The sequence below is a fragment of the Ixodes scapularis genome, unplaced genomic scaffold (assembly GCF_016920785.2).
Source record: "Ixodes scapularis isolate PalLabHiFi unplaced genomic scaffold, ASM1692078v2 PGA_scaffold1__304_contigs__length_218370807, whole genome shotgun sequence".
Lineage (NCBI taxonomy): Eukaryota > Metazoa > Arthropoda > Arachnida > Ixodida > Ixodidae > Ixodes > Ixodes scapularis.
The window spans coordinates 82761509-82777415 of NW_024609846.1; the positions used below are offsets into that span (position 1 = coordinate 82761509).

The 15907-nt window shown below is 45.7% G+C and overlaps 1 protein-coding gene across 1 annotated transcript in view; it reads left to right on the forward strand.

Moving 5' to 3' along the window:
• The window catches only part of LOC8033376 (glucose dehydrogenase [FAD, quinone]), a 66438-nt gene that overhangs the window by 43526 nt on the left and 7005 nt on the right, over positions 1-15907 (forward strand). The window contains exons 8-10 of the mRNA XM_029979186.4: positions 3086-3230; positions 6237-6400; positions 9787-9964. Coding sequence (XP_029835046.3) covers positions 3086-3230; positions 6237-6400; positions 9787-9964 — 487 coding nt within the window. The remainder of the gene's footprint in view (positions 1-3085; positions 3231-6236; positions 6401-9786; positions 9965-15907) is intronic.

Here is a 15907-nt window from a genome sequence, read left to right on the forward strand (position 1 = left end):
CGGACCGGAAGTACATTTACCCCAGCATAGATAGGTCGTTTCAGGCCAGATTTCGACAGCGACTGTCATACTTGCGAAGTGCCTGCCGACGCCTGCACTCCCCCGATTATGAAGGGGAGCGAACCGTCCTCAAGGAGGCTTTTCCGCGGCTCAAGCCACCCAGCACCAGCCAGGAATAACTCATTCGTCCGAGAGCGTCCAGATCGGTGACAGACGCAGCGCTCATAAAAGTAGCAACCTACCTAAGAGACACGGAGCTCCTAAATGTCCTCTAAGAGTCTGACCAGCGACCAGCAAGACTGCGGCCTGGCGCACTAGGTGCCTAGAGCCACTAAAGAAGCTGCGCTTCAGGGTAACGACACTTACCCATCTTGCGCCTCAAAGTCATGGGAAGCAGTTATCTGAAGCTTTGTCTGAGATCACAGGAAACGCTTTTCCGTCCTCCGGACATTTCAAAACAGTTCGCGACAGAGCAAAACAATGTCACATAAGCTTGTTGGCACCGCATGTAAACCTGAGGGAAGTCGCATTTTTTAATTGTGACGATCGAAAGTTGCGTCTGCTCTGCACTGAGCACCAAGATGGCGGCGACCACAACAATACCTGGGAACGGAATGCCGATACTCTAAGCGTAGCTCATTAAATGGATCTATATGTGCCTATGCCTATGCGTCAAAAAAGCCTCAACTCAAGATGGACACACTGTTGCCAGGATCCTAGGGTTATCCCCTCCCGCACTCTGACTGCCCAAGACAAAGCCAACCTGAGAAGTTAAGTTTTCCTACCGCAATCTATCTTCTCATTTTATTTTTATTATATTTTAGTTATTAATTAGAGTTCGTACCTTTTGCATACCATGCCCTTTTCCTCCAAAATCTCTTCCCTATCGAAAGTGACATGTGCACCCTGGACGTCATCAACTTCGACGTCAATTTCTTTCTCTTCGTTTAAGTAAAAAAAAAAAAAATTCTGCCTTTCCACTCTGGTGTAGAAGGAAGACCAGCGAAGGTGGGAATGAAGTAATGGCCGGCCGCAAGTCGGCAAGCCAGAGGGAAAGGCTGGAAAGGTTGCCGCCGTTGCTAATTGATGGCGGTAGCTGTCCATAGTTTTTTGTCGAGATTTGTCTGCCCATGGACACAATACCATAGAGTTATTATAATGTATATTATACGCAAGTTCTATCGGCTCCGTTAGGTACGGTTTTTTCCACCGGCTCTGGTGACCCTCGGTCTCCACTGCCGGCGGTCACCGACAGCATGGCCTCCCCTTAAGCGATTTAGAGCTCATCGGTACCGGTTTCGCGTTGGTGAGTGCAAGTTCACTGGACTTATGAATATTTTTCGTGGCAGCCGCGTTAAGCCTAGCAGAAGCCCGGCGCGCCGCGAGCCGGTTCCATCCCGGAGGCAGCCGTCCTACTCGGCCTGACGATGATAAGTCCACCCGCCGCACCGGTGGCTTCACAAGACCAACTTTCGGCGAGGCAGGAGGACCAGAGCCGCAGAAATTCTACAAGAGGGTACAACCCACATCACCCGTAACATCATCCCGCCACCCTCGCCGACAAGCTCCATTTCAACATCGTCAGCACCTCCCTGTCATCTGTACACAATCTCATCCCATCGTCCTTAGATGCGGCGCCGCAGGCCTTCCTGGTATGGGCTACTTGCCTTTCTGCGGCACCGCGGTTCTCCTGAACCAAAATAAATATTATTATTATTATTATTATTATTATGCTAAAGGTTCAACTGGCGCCAGCGTGCTGCTGCAAATTGAAGCAGACAGCAACCAGTCGGAAGTTGACTTCCGGTAATGCATTTCTATGAGAAAAAGCGAGGGCACTTCCCTCTGCGCCCGACTATAAGAGCAAATATCACGAATAATTCGTACGTACTAGGCACATTGGAACATTTCTCTGCCACGCAGATGAAATAATCGGTCCGTTACGGCGTCATTATTTTAAATTTGTGGCATGAAAGACGGTGCTAAAACCGCTTCAAACATGTATTTATGTGCACTGCCGGACACTGTTAGCGCGAACATGGCGTCGGTGCTTTCAAGCATGGGGGATATACGGGCCAAACGAACGAAGGACACGTGGAAAACCAAGAGAGACGGCAAAAACTTCGCAGTAACACTGGATAAGTAACTCCTTGTGCACGCAGACGTTTGAAATAAATCGAAAGCCACGAAATATAGTCCGATTTGCAAAAAAATAAGTACTACTTTATTCTTTCTGCTCATGAATATGTGCCAAGATGCTTGTTCTGGTTTCATATCATCACCCGCACACTCCAAATATCTTCGAATAGGGAGAAGCCAAAGAACAGGTGCCCGATAAAAACTGACCGACATAGGAAATAAGAAGAAAAAAAAGACCTTTCGTAGCCCACATACTTTATTTTTTACGTTCAAATGTTTTTTTAACCGCGATCTTAAAGATGCACGACGCCGTCGTGTGACAGTAATATTCATAAAGTGACAGGACGGCCATATTCGCAATATATAAGAGCCACCGGAATACTAGCGAACCTTGAACACACTCTACATTCTTTTCGATCGTCAGTTTGCTTAGAATCGTTGCTCGTTTTTTACATACCTCCCATGGAACAGACGTTTGGGCCTGAAATATAGTGAAGTTTAAGATGAACCAGTGGTAAAGAAAAATGCCGTAACTAAAGAAATTACACTTTCACAACATTAATAAAAGTACATACTATCCGGTACAACCGAAATAGCAAAAGTTATTTATGTTCTTTTCCGGCGAGGAGACAAAATTCAGGCGCGTTTTCCCACAGGAATGCACAGGAGCACCGTAGAAGTAGACTGGTTGCTGTAGGCTTCAATTTGCCTCCCGGAAATCGCATAGACAGTAGCGCCAGTTCAACCTCTAGCGTATATTATAAAAACTCTACGCACAATACTGAGTACCCTTGACAGCTCCGATGTAGAAAAGTCGACCCAAATGTGTAAACCAGCTTTTATAATAATAAAAAAAAAAAAAAATTTAGCTTGCAGCAAACATTCCCCGCCATCGTAGGAGCGGTGGCACCAGTAGCAGAATTGCATTCTTTTGTCGATGCTGCAGATTCCCGTGGTTGCTGACCTGCCCGTGGGAAAGAACCTCCAGGACCACACTCTCGTCGGCGGAGCCTCCGTGCACGTGAACGAGAGTTTCAACGAAGGCTTCGGAGGCGTCAAAGGCGCCCTGGACTACTACCGTTTTCACACAGGCAGGAATACTTTTAAGACGATACACGTATTGGCGAGGTTTCGCGGCGGATACCACGCGTGTGTTTTGAGTCCGTTGTGGCCCGCTAAATTCAGCGGAAAGATTTCTTCGACGAATTTGGCTGGAAAATGTATTCGCTAAATTTTGTGCAAAAATTTCTCCGCTATGCGTAGTAGAAATTTTATTTCACGTGACGTCATGATGCCCCGCGATGCCATATGTGTCACGTCGTGCCGTGGCGATACGTGAGCTCACATGAACATCGTCCTTTGTATTCAGCTTGACTTAAGTTCGATGAATTTGACACGGAATCGTGCCTGACCGCAGCACAGAGTTGTACCTGAGCGCAGCAGGGTGCAGAGTCTCGGCTATATTTGCAGGACGCGCTAAGGAACCGAGATATTTGTTTTATTGGGTTGAATAAACATACATTCCGAGGAACAGCTCTATTAGAGCCGACAGCTTTAGCTGCTCGAGTAATTGTACGTAATTGTATGCTTTTCCCTGCGCCACCTCTCGCAACGATCGGTCTAGCGCGGTACCGTATATAAACCGCCCGAGCCGAACAAGGCGGACAATTGCCGAGCTATACTCTATTTCACCTTATCATGTACCGCAGGAAAGGCTACAAGCGCGAGCTCTTTGCTCTCTAGGACAGATCTCGGCGGCACAAGCTCTCGTGCATTAAGGGCGGCTGCCAACGCTATGAGCTCGCGCATCTAGCCTTCGCTGCGGTACAACATAAGGTGAACCGGAGTGTAGCGTTTGGATAATTTGAAGCGCAGCCCGCCTGCCTTTTTTGCTTCTCTAGTAGAGCACAGTTCAAACTGCCAGTGCGCGTCTCTGCGTGCGTTGAACATAAGATGATTGAGGCGCTCGAAACTTCAGATATGTTTCTGCCGGTACGCCAGTCACGCTTTTATGTAGCGTTTACTAATTTTAACCGACTTTTAGAGCGCTTCATTCGACGGATACAGAAATACTGTGACCCATAATAAGAACGTACCACCACACCACTAGCAGGTAACCACCAGACCCAAGATGGAGACACTATTGGTGCTCCTGACGTTGTGCATCTAGGTCTGTCAGCGTCGTGTCGCTACTCTGGTATCTAGTTGCCATATACAATGATAGATCCACGGAGGCTGTGCTTTACACGAGAGTGCGTCGCTTGGTTTGAACGTCGAGTGAAGTACGTAAGCGTTTTGTGGAGGGTGACCAGGAGCGTGTCCGGCCCTGGCGATATTAACGGGGCGTTGAGCCAGCGTTCTGTTATTCTCACGCGACGCTGCCTGCGTCAGGGAAAAGGGCGCGGCAAACAAACGATAGTTGCGCCAACACCGCCTAGAAGACAAGGCCGTAGTGCTGACATTTTTACGTCACCAGTGAAGGCCAACGCTGGACACAGATTGGAAACGAGTGCAGCGTCAGCGCTCGGCTTCGAGTCAAGTTTGAGCCGAACGTTGACGCAATCGGCGTGTCCAATCTGTGCCTGGCGTTGGCCTTCGCTGATGGCGCCATCTCATTCAGCGCAACGGCTTTGTTATCAGGAGGTGTTGGTTACGCACGCTATATCACGTGGTGTCCTCGTCGATGACGTCGTACACCGCAGGCCAAGTCCTAGTTTCCGCTTCCGCTATAGACCTTTTCCACAAGGGCGCCGCCATCTTGAATTGTCGTCACTTCCAGTATGGGCGAAAACATTTCTTTGCCGTCACCACGCTAATGGAAGACATTTAGGATATAAGCCTAACTGTCACACATTCTCGTTTTAGCTCCCCTCTATTTTTTTACTAGTTACAGGTTGAAACGTTTTACTATTTTGTCGTCGCCCATACTGGAAGTGACGACAATTCAAGATGGCGGCGCTCCTGTGGAAAATGTCTATTAGCGCCGAGATGTTTCGGTGGCTCCCTCTTATGGCTTCCCTCCGTGACGTCACGACTGGGATTCGCCTCGCCGTGACGTCACCAGTTGTTATTCTGGCTACTTACCATCGGGTGCGACGACGAGTTCGATGGTGTGCTTAAAAAGCACAGTGGAAGCTAGGAGCCATCGCAATCCGAAACTAACACCGTCAAAGTTGACAATCTGACCGTGCTCATATACCCATGATTTGGCCAATCGTGGAAAGCTGACCACAGCGACGCTTTTGGCCGCGCACATCGCTAATACTAGCAACCCAAGGTCACGGCGCACTCAGTGCGCATGATTGACCCATAGTTCCTCAAGAACAGAAAGCTGACTAACGCTTTGACGTTGCCTTTTTATAGCTACTTAATTGGCCCCATGTGCCCATAGCGTCGACCGCGTCTGACTTAAGGCGAAACGAAGTATTGCTATGTTTAATGCGACGCTTTACCAATATTAGTCTATTTATTGCGAAGCAAATAATGTATACAATAACTCCTACCGAAGAAACCTTAGATTTAGGATAGACACATTTCTTAAAAACGCCAACTCTGGTTTCAAAATTAGTTCTGATATTTATAAATAAGACGTATAGCTTCTAATTAACAATAACCATTGGTGAACTTTTGCACACTACAATGTATTGGATGAACTAACATACTTTGTTCCAAATTGTCCAAGATAATGCTGGAAACGTTAGTATACACGTTGCACGCACTCACCTTACCATAAAAAAAGATGCGAAGAAAATAACCCAAACAAGGCGTTGGCAAACACTCCTGCAAATTTTTTTTTTTTTTTTTTTCGTCATTTTCACTTAGTGTGAGCGTAGCAGAAGATTCAAGATCGGGCTCCGGGCTTTCAGCGTCCCTGCCAAGCACGTGCGCTCGTGCAGTAGAAGCATACTTTTATGGCCACATGCTCGCGCTTGTAGCTTCGGCCTCGCTCGCACTCAGAGGGAAAGGTAGTAAGTACTTCAGATGCCAGCAGCTGCAGCGCGTGTAACTAAACTCATCGTGACACGCTTCTTGGTGCTTGGGTAAATAGGCGTGAGTAGGCGTGAGTGTGCGCTCAATTGAAAGCGTGGTCCTTCCAGGACCATGGACGATCCCCGGCGGCATCGAGGGCATCGCCTTCATAAAGACCAAGTACGCGAACCAGAGCGACGACTTCCCGGACGTCGAGATCATGCTCAACACCATCCCGCCCACTTCGGCGTACAGCGAGCCCTATATACGCGGCATGGGCCTTAAAGAAGAAGTAAGCCTCTGGGGTATTTACTGGCGGCCATAGCTGAGCTCGCTGCTGCTGAGCACGTGCTGTCGTCAAGCTTCCACGGCGCTTCCAACACGCACATTGCACAGCATCAATATTGTGTTCTTTGGGAGACCATAAATAAGAGCTCATCCTGAGCGTGCGCTGTGAGCAGTCACCTCAAATAGGGCGTCCAGTAAATATCATCAATTGGCAGTATTCACTGGCGGCCATTGCTTAGTTCGTTGCTGCTGAGCGCGAGCTTACGATGAGCTCTTGCAACCATTCTGCAACGCATATTTCACGTCATCAAGGTTGTAGTTCTTCTGAGACAGTGGCAGGGGTAGGGGTTTCTTCTCAGCATGCTCCGTAAACACTGAGCTCAAGTAAGGCGCCACGCGATTTGTGACTTCAGGAAATATTCAGACGACCGCGAAGCTTAAAGGGGCACGGAAATGAAATGTTCGCACTTATTTCTTTGCTTAGACGTGGTCTTTGTTGTGGCGGCAGCCCAGAAACACTAGCTTATACTAGTGCTTATGGACTGCCGGCAGAAAAGTCAAGAAAACTAATTTAGAAACGAATGAACAGATTTCGGGGTTGCTCCTGTTGGCGGTCTGTGAAGCTCCGTTGGAATGCCTTCACGTCATCGGCCTCTGAGAAACAGCGCCAGTTCGCAGCAGTATGGCTCTCTAGTGGCACTGTCACACTACCTGTGCCACACGGGCAACTCGAATGCCACTTACAACGAATGACATTTGAGCGGACGGCCAATCAGCGCGCGACACTCCGGGCGTAGCGCATTCCACGCGCGACAGATGGCGACCTGAATCACACAAATCTTATTCGTTGTAAATTACATTCGTGTTGCTTGTGTGGCACGGGTATAACATACACAAAGTTGTAGACTCGTTATCGTTCTCTGCCAAGTCACATTCAAGACTAAGTAGCTCCACGAGAGCGCCACACTGCCGCAAACTGGCGCTGCTTTTCAGTGACCGATGAAGTGGCGGCTTCCCAACGGAGCTTCACAGACCGCCACCAGGTGCAATCTTGAAATATGTTCATTCGTTTTAAAATTAATTTCTTCAACCTTTCTGCCGGCAGCCCAGACGCAATTGGCGACGTGCGCGACCGAAAGCGTCGCTGTGGTCGGCCTTCCACGATTGGCCGAACGCTGACTATGACGTCAGAAAAGGATTTATCATCGACGGAAATAAGAAGAATGAAAGAACTTTAATTTTGACGGTGTTGGCAGTGTTCCTTTGAGAGCGCAATGATCTCAAGCTTCCACCATCGAACTTGTTGTTTGCAAGGTAATTACGTCACAAGGGGGAACCGTAGGAGGGCGCCACCAAAACATCTCGCCGCTAATAGTCTACACTAGTGTTTATGGGCTGCCGCCATAACATAGATCATATCTAAACAAAAAAATAAAAGCAAACATTTCGTTTCCGTGCCCCCTTTAAAGGGATACCGAACCAAAGAATTTAGTGTCCATAATAAGTGGCGCACGTTCTTTCCACGAGCCAGCAGCCGCCGGAGTGCGCGAGCACACGCAACGAAAATGACGTCAAAGACCTCCATTTGCGCTTAAAAGGACAGTGAAATGCATGGGCTTCGAACCAAGGGAGAATAAAGACAGGATTTGCATCTCTACACGTGAAAGCTACGTGCTTGTTAGAGCAATTCATCGCTTACTTTTTACACCAGGCACCACTGTGTAGATGAAAACCCTGTCTTTATTCTCCTTTGGCGCGAAGCCCATACATTTCACTGTCATCTTAACCGCGAATGGAGGTCTTTGACGTCATTTTTGTTGCGTGTGCACGCAACAAAAATGCTTTCTCGCACGTGCTCTCTCGTGGAAAGAACGTGCGCCACTTATTATGGACACTAAATTTCTTGGTTCAGTATCCCTTTAAAGGGACCGTGAGATCGTTGCGTGAGATGACTTTTCTTAACTTTTTCGTTCTTAGCTTTTATCCTCAACTCAAAAGCAAAATCAACAACCAGGTGGTCGTGAAGTGCGTGGGCGCCGGATGCGATAACTCCAAGCTTCCACCGTGCTTTTTGAGCACACCTTGGAATTTGTCTTTCGCAAGTAATGAGGAGTGCCGTCACGGCCTTATTGACCACAAACGCGAATCCCAATACTCGTCGACGGATTGATTGTTAACGAGCGCGCACGTCCGAATGACGTAGGTCTCGTGTTCAGTGCTTGAGCTGGTTTCGGCTGACGCGCTTGGACACCGCCGATGCATCGCGGTGAAAAGGCGGAGAGCTTTCGAGGGAAAGGAGGTAAAAAATCGTCCGCTATATTTTCAAATTTTTGTACCGAAAGCAGGATTTGACTTTCTACCCTCTTTCTTTTGGCTCACTAAACAATATGTGATTAGTAAAATCACAAACTAAACTCATTTAGTTCTGCCCAAAATTATTTTCATGGTCCATTTAATTGGTAAATTTTATGGAATCTAGAGGGTTATCAAACGATCAGATGTGGTGAAGGTTGCTCCCAAGTCCCGTTTTAGAGCAGGATATGTCGAGGTAAATAGCTTCCGTAGGTTTTTAAAATTCGTTTTTAAATCACACTTGCAAAGGACCCCCCCCCCCCCTCCCCTCCACCTTCCCTCCTAAGATCTACACCTCTGCGTACGTATCAACGCCGAGGTATCTGACCGCTCTTTTCGGGGCTGAATTGCGAAATGTTGCATATAATATTTCAGAAAGAAAAAAGAGAGGGAGAGAAAGAGGGAGAGAGGGAAATATCGGTAATGCCTTTGGATGATTGTCATGCAAATGGCACCTAACACGAGTTGAACTTTTCGGCAAACACGCCCTCTGGCCAACCAGAAGTCGCCTAGGAACTACCCGTGCGTTCGTACAATGCACGCGAGGCGGTTTTTTTTATCAAGTCATCTATGATCGACCAGATTGAAGAAAATAGTTGTAATCAAACATATATGTCTCATATTGAACATGGGTGGGGACGTTAACATAGAAGATTGTCATTGAGATAATGACCACGGTGGCTTTGACGCATGAGTCGTCTGCGTTCCGCTTTTTCACGCTCTTTCAGTTATATGTAGTGTCATCTTTTGAAAGGAACACAAAAGAAAGGTGTCATATAACGCACCTGCTTAAAGGTTGCGGTCTTTTTTTTTTTTTTTTGTTAATTTGCACAGAAGCACAATTACGTCTTGTTATCTCGGAATGCAAATCCGACCACAATAGTGTAGGCATACGTGCTTTTACTAATTCTGCAGCGATTGCAGAGTTTCGGCTGCGACGGTATCTTCTAAGTTGCCCGCAACCAGTTACCCAATTTCTTTAATCGTGAAGTGCTTTATCCAGCGTAAAAAACTTATTACCTGTTTTGTGTTTCCCAGGTGTACGCTAAATATTACCTTCCTCACCGGGACAAGCCTGTTTTTACTATGGTCCCCTTCGTGCTCCGACCAAAGTCAAGGGGAGAAGTCAAGCTTCGTTCCAGCAACCCCGACGATCCCCCGCTTATCAACACGGGATACTACAGCCATCCGGACGACATCAAGGTCATAGTGGAAGGTTGGTCATCTCCATCTTTAGTCATTTCTATAACGCATGTAGAACAGACTCTTTCCCGAATTCAGGACTATCTGGTGGCTCAAATATCAGTCTACATTTTTGCATGCTAATAGCCGTTAAATTATATACATTCGTCAACGGCCAATGAATGAAAGTTACGGTGTTTTTTGCTGTCCAATCGCTTCTCTATTTGTTTCAATTTTAATAGTGTCGAGAAACTACCACTCTCTGCGAGGCGTCTAGTAAGATAAGATTATAGATAAAATTAACATTTTATTGTCATGAGCTGTCTGGGGCGTCCTGAAGTCGAACATTACAAGGATTTACATGACACTTTCAAATGCGAAGCGCATTAAAGTTTATAAGTCTTGTAACGGTGACACATAACAACAATACAGCAAACTAACGTTTGGAATGGTCAGCCTCCGAATCGGTGCCCGTCTACACCATTCTTCCTTTACCAGCCATCAAAAGGACGTCATTAGCAGGTACAGGTGATATACATTTAGATGATGATTGTTATTGAAGTGGCCAGACGGAACAGTGAAAAGGGTTTTTAACCTTGGTGGATTTCGAGCGATGCAAAGGCGTTCAATGTTCGCGCCTCTAGTGCAGTAGATGCACACTCGAGAAGATCCCAACAAAAAAGCGCTCCCAAGTCAATTTCAAATTTACCAAATAAATTTACTATGAGAGTGTGCAATCTAATAAAGTAGTAGGAGCGTGTAGCGAACCCAAACACGCAAAGTAAGCTATAGTCCCACAAAGTATACGTTATGGTACCATGAACCGGGAGAGAGACAGAACTACCTCAGACCTATGCCGGCCGGGAAAACATGAAAATGTCGAAAATAAATATCCAGGTAAGGCTATTAGGTTTATTTAAAATATGTATGAGCGACATTTCTCACCATCGTCTGCTGTGTCAGTATTGGAAATTGAATATTTTTTTCTTCCAGGCGGACTGTCGAGCGGCTGAAAATGTCTCATAAAATTGTTAATGGCGATTGTGGCATCCAGCGCGTAAGCTACAATAATTTCACAGATGTCACTCGCACCCGACGATCTCATGCTTTGAACATTGTTCCATTTAGATTTCATATCAATTGTTTTACAAAATATTTTTTTTCCTCGCACTATTGAGTTATGGAACAGTCTTGATGGATCTGCGTGCATGCTTCCCTTTGATGACTTTATATTATAAATAAGGAAACTTACCCTGCCTTGATGTGTGGTTGTCAAATGAATATTTCCATTGTTTTGTTTTTGTTTGTCGTTCGATATTTATTCACTTTAAGCACTATTTTCTACTCCTTCAATGGCCTCAATTGAGGTCGCAGTATGTACAAATATATAAATAAAATTTCCAGCAGGCCACCGATACGTATGGGATGCTGCGCTCGATTAGAAGGAATCCGATATGCCAAGCCCTGGATAGCTGGAGAGGCCGGGGAGAGCGGGGAGGGGCAGTTTCAGAACCAGACCAAGCTGAAAGAAGTGATCGAAGTATACTGTTTACTCTAAAGAGTGTCCCCGTCCGTCTACTTTCTCGCGGAGCCCTTGCACAGCAAATCACCGCGATGCATGTAGATAGCTCGGCCAAGTACGAGGCCACCAAAACGTTTCTACCTAATGCTCTCTTGTACACTTGCGGGTTCGCGGGCGAATCCGCGTGGATTTCGGTGCGCGGTGACCAAATCGACTCGTCGCTGACGGAAACTCTGTATGTCGCGGTTCCGCACCGAGCCAGATTTTTCGCCAGCGACGATCGGATTTCGCCACCCGACTCCAAAATCCGCTTGTCGCCGGCGTGGATCGGCCCACGAATTCGCAAGTGTAAGCGCACCATGAAAGCTTAGTTTACTTTGTGTCGGTTCTGCTGGCAGCAACCGAAACGACAGCAACGACGAAGTCACCGGGACAAGAGCTCGCCGTACCCGACGTGGCAAGGGATGCAAGAGATAGCTTCGGGAATCAATCATGAGTCATGGCTATCCCGGTGTTCTGATCGTTTCTGTCGTTTTGGTTGTTGGAAACGCAACCGTCACAATTGTGTCAAAAAGCCTGCATACACGTTTGCAAGAAAGGCTATTGTGCGCTGCCATTTTTAGCGATGCTGGTACCACCTAACGTTCGCGCCATGTTGGGGTGAGCCAGGGGCAAGTTGGAGTCAGTGATACTTTCTAATGAGCACTGGCTGGCGGCAATGCGGGTGTGGAAGGAGCTTCTGGTGCATTCTGATATGACCTTTGACATCTTAGATATTTTACTAATGTCTCGGTTGGTTACTACTGGTTCTGATATTTTATTTAATGTTTTGCGTCCTTTCTCGGCCAAAGTCAATGCCTGTGTGTTTTATAAATAGCTTTTAGATATCTCTCGGCGCTCAGTGGTGTCTACTTGAGCAACAGACGCCTGACAACATTGTACGACAAACAGCGAACGCCCTGGTTGGAGAGCAAGTCCCTCTCACCTCACCTCGGCGCGCGGTGCGAGATTAAACCGGTATTCCACTTGCAAAGAAGTGTATAGATGGAAACATTTTTTTTCGGCCTTCGGTTTCACCGGGTTTTTTCCGTACACTACAAAAAGAGGAACGGGTACGAACGTCTTTGCAGGACGCGAAGAGAGTCAATCACAGCAAGCAATAGCATGATCCCGGTCAATGACGAAGTTTATGATGCCCTACTACATCTGAAAAATTACGATGTGGGCAGGAGCAATGAGCAAGTGAAATGTTATGCCTGCCGTCCTGGCGCACACCGCATTTTTTAGTCTAATCGTATTTGTGAGCTTTGTCATTCGCTGAGCACCTTGCATTGTTTGTTTGCTGTGATTAGCATCTCCGTGTTCCTAAAAAAAAGCGAACCTAATATTTTACTTAGATGTACGTTGCAGTGATCGGCTCTCCCAATGGACTGCGAAACAGAAACCATAGGCCTTTTTAGAGTGTTCTTTGTACTACCAAGGAAGACTCGATATAACGGTAACGTGATGAACCAGCTTTCCGTGGTCTTCGTAGCGAACAAAACAGCAGCCTACGCATGTCTAAGTGGACCTCACTCTTCCGAACACGGTCGAGCGATTGGGAACAAAGGCACCTCGAGTCGTCGTACAAGCACCCGGATGAAGTCGCTGAATCGAACTCTCTCGTGCGCGCCGGAAAGAGTCAAGCCCGAGCGAGAATGGCCAGAATAACGCCGAACATTAGGCTACATATTCTTCAGGGTCTTAAGAAATGTAAACGCCAGAATTGCCACATAATAAATTACACTGTTGCTTAATTAGATGAAATTATAAATATATTTAATTTTTTTTCAGCATTCGGGCTTTTTTTTTTTTTAAACTAAATCTACTAAATATAGTTTCTTTTATTTTGTTTTGTTTTTAAAATTTGGCTACTCATATAAAGTATGCGCATATATAATATATTACCCTTCTCAATTGTTATAAATATTCGAATATAAAAAGTAGCCATAATGTAACTGCTCCTAAGAAATGCAACCTTTTTGTTTTAAATCAACTATGAGGATTGTGCAATTGCATATAAAAGCATGAACTCATTTCTTGTGCTAACTAAAGACACAAAAAGCGGTACATGTTTTAGCTCAGACGCTGTAAACAAGATTTCTTGAATACTGTTTTGTATTGCGATGCATGTTAAGCTAAAGTGGAGGGTTTTGCTATACTACACTTCGTTTCATCCAACGATGGACTAAAGGCAAAAGCTACGAACCGCCAGATCCTATCACGAGCCAATTAGAAATCAATCAATCAATAAATTTTGTTTCCTCTCGATCTGAGAGGGAAAGGCAGGCAAAAAAACAGCATGTCGGCTACTTGACGAAGCCCCCGCGTCCCCTGTTCGAAGAAACACGACATATGAGTGAGTGAACAGTTTAAAATAAATAAATACAGGTGATTGAGTGCATATACAGGACAGTAGTGTCAATTACATACAGTACACAAGGTTAAACAAGTAAACTTAATTCAGAGTTTCACACGCTTTCTCCGAGAGTTTAGTAATGAGAACATAACAATGCACATTGACTTTCAAAAATATATACGCAACTGTAGCTTTACATTCAGTACATGACAACACCTATTCGATGAATCCCTCAGATAAGCCACGAATTTCTTTTTCGCTTGTGTTTGCCACGGAAATTCCCTTTGCTTCAAGGTTATTTAAAATTCTTGCGAGTGTAAAAGCCAGTCTCTGGTCACCATAATTTGTTCTGGAGCGCGGTGCGGCCCAGTTTCGAGAATGACGAGTGATGTATGTTGCGTCCCGCGACTCCAAACCTGACACTGAATTAAAAACACTTTCAGGCAGTGTGTCGAACCGAAAAAAAATACGGGTTCGGTTACGGTTCAGGTTCAGGTAAATTTATTTTGTTCCGGTTCAGTTCCGGTTCGATTAATTCGATCCGCGAACCGGTTCGGAAATTATAAATGACAAATTGCAACATCAAAATAAATTACAAATAAAACATCTGAAATCAGCACATACGAAACGGGATACATCGTAGTGTAAGGCTCAGGGATTTCTACCAGGAATGGTTTCTTTATGTGCACTCAAAGGTTACCTCACCGACGTTTACGTATTCGGACTTCATCTAATTGGGTCCGACGCAGTAGCTGTAAAATCCGCGACCTCCTTACAAACCCACTTACAAGTAGAACTCACTAACTATCCCGCCACCTCGGCGTGTAAGCAATTGAAGGAACAGTGGGGAGAAAATACAGCTTTCTTTATTTGAACTAGCCTTCGGTAACTCAAATTAGACCCTTAAAGAAGTTTTCATTAAACAAGATACGGAATATGAAAAACACTTCACCGAACGCAACGCCAGAAGGACGTAATATAATAAATATTAAAATAGAAGAGTTCGCTGTCTCACAAATATGTTAGCTTCTAAGTGCCTATACGAAACCGGATGCATTATTATCGAACTCCACAGCCTTTTCTTTTCTCATTCCGATGGAAGCAAGCTTCAAGAACTCGCGCGTTCTAGAAACGTGTTATGAAATGAGCACACAGCAGCATTTAGGATTTACGAGATTGTAAAAAAACAAAATACCGTGACGCGATTTTTTTTTGCACAGCCTTCCAATTTTTTTTATTTTCCGTGCAAGCCGCGACCAGCGCAATACTGGTTCCTATGTCAAGATTCATGTATGCAGCGTTTGTCAAGATTCATGGATGCAGCGTTTATATTCCTAAGACTGAGTGGAGAAGAAAAATATGTAAGCGAGGTGTGTGTCAGTTGACGGCACTTGAAAAACAAATGGCATTGATAGCACATTCATTGTCAACAGCGCGTGGCCGAACCGTTTTGACATGAGCCGGTAACCGTTATTTTTTTCCCGGTTCAGTTCCGGTTCGGGTTCATCTCGATAACAATATAACGGTTCGGGTTCGGGTTCAGTTCCGGAAAAAATACCGGTTCGGTTCCGGTTTTCGGTTCGGTTCGGCTCCGGTTCGACACCCTGCTTTCAGGACTGTTTAATGATCTTTTATATGACACGAAAAGCCTATAACTATAGTAATTGGTGATTTTTAACATGTCAAGCTTTTTAAACAAATATTTCGTACAGTGATCATACGCTACATTACATATTATTCGCAATGCCCTCTTTTACATTATAAAAAGTCTGTGAACGTTCGTTTTCGTAGTGGTTCCCCAGACCAGGAAACAGTAATCGAGATATGAGCAGAACAGGGCGTGATATATCGCTTCGATGCACATATATCGGTGCCCGCGTCTCGGATCACTGATGTGGATGGGCGTACAGTGGTTCGAATTGAAGAGCAATGAGTGACTTATCAATTTCACATTGCAAAGAAAGCCACGACATACATGCTCTTTGCAGTGTCAAAGCTATAAAAAGGATGCAGTGCTTTTTTATTCGGAGCACGTCATAGTTTAGCGTTGAACCCGA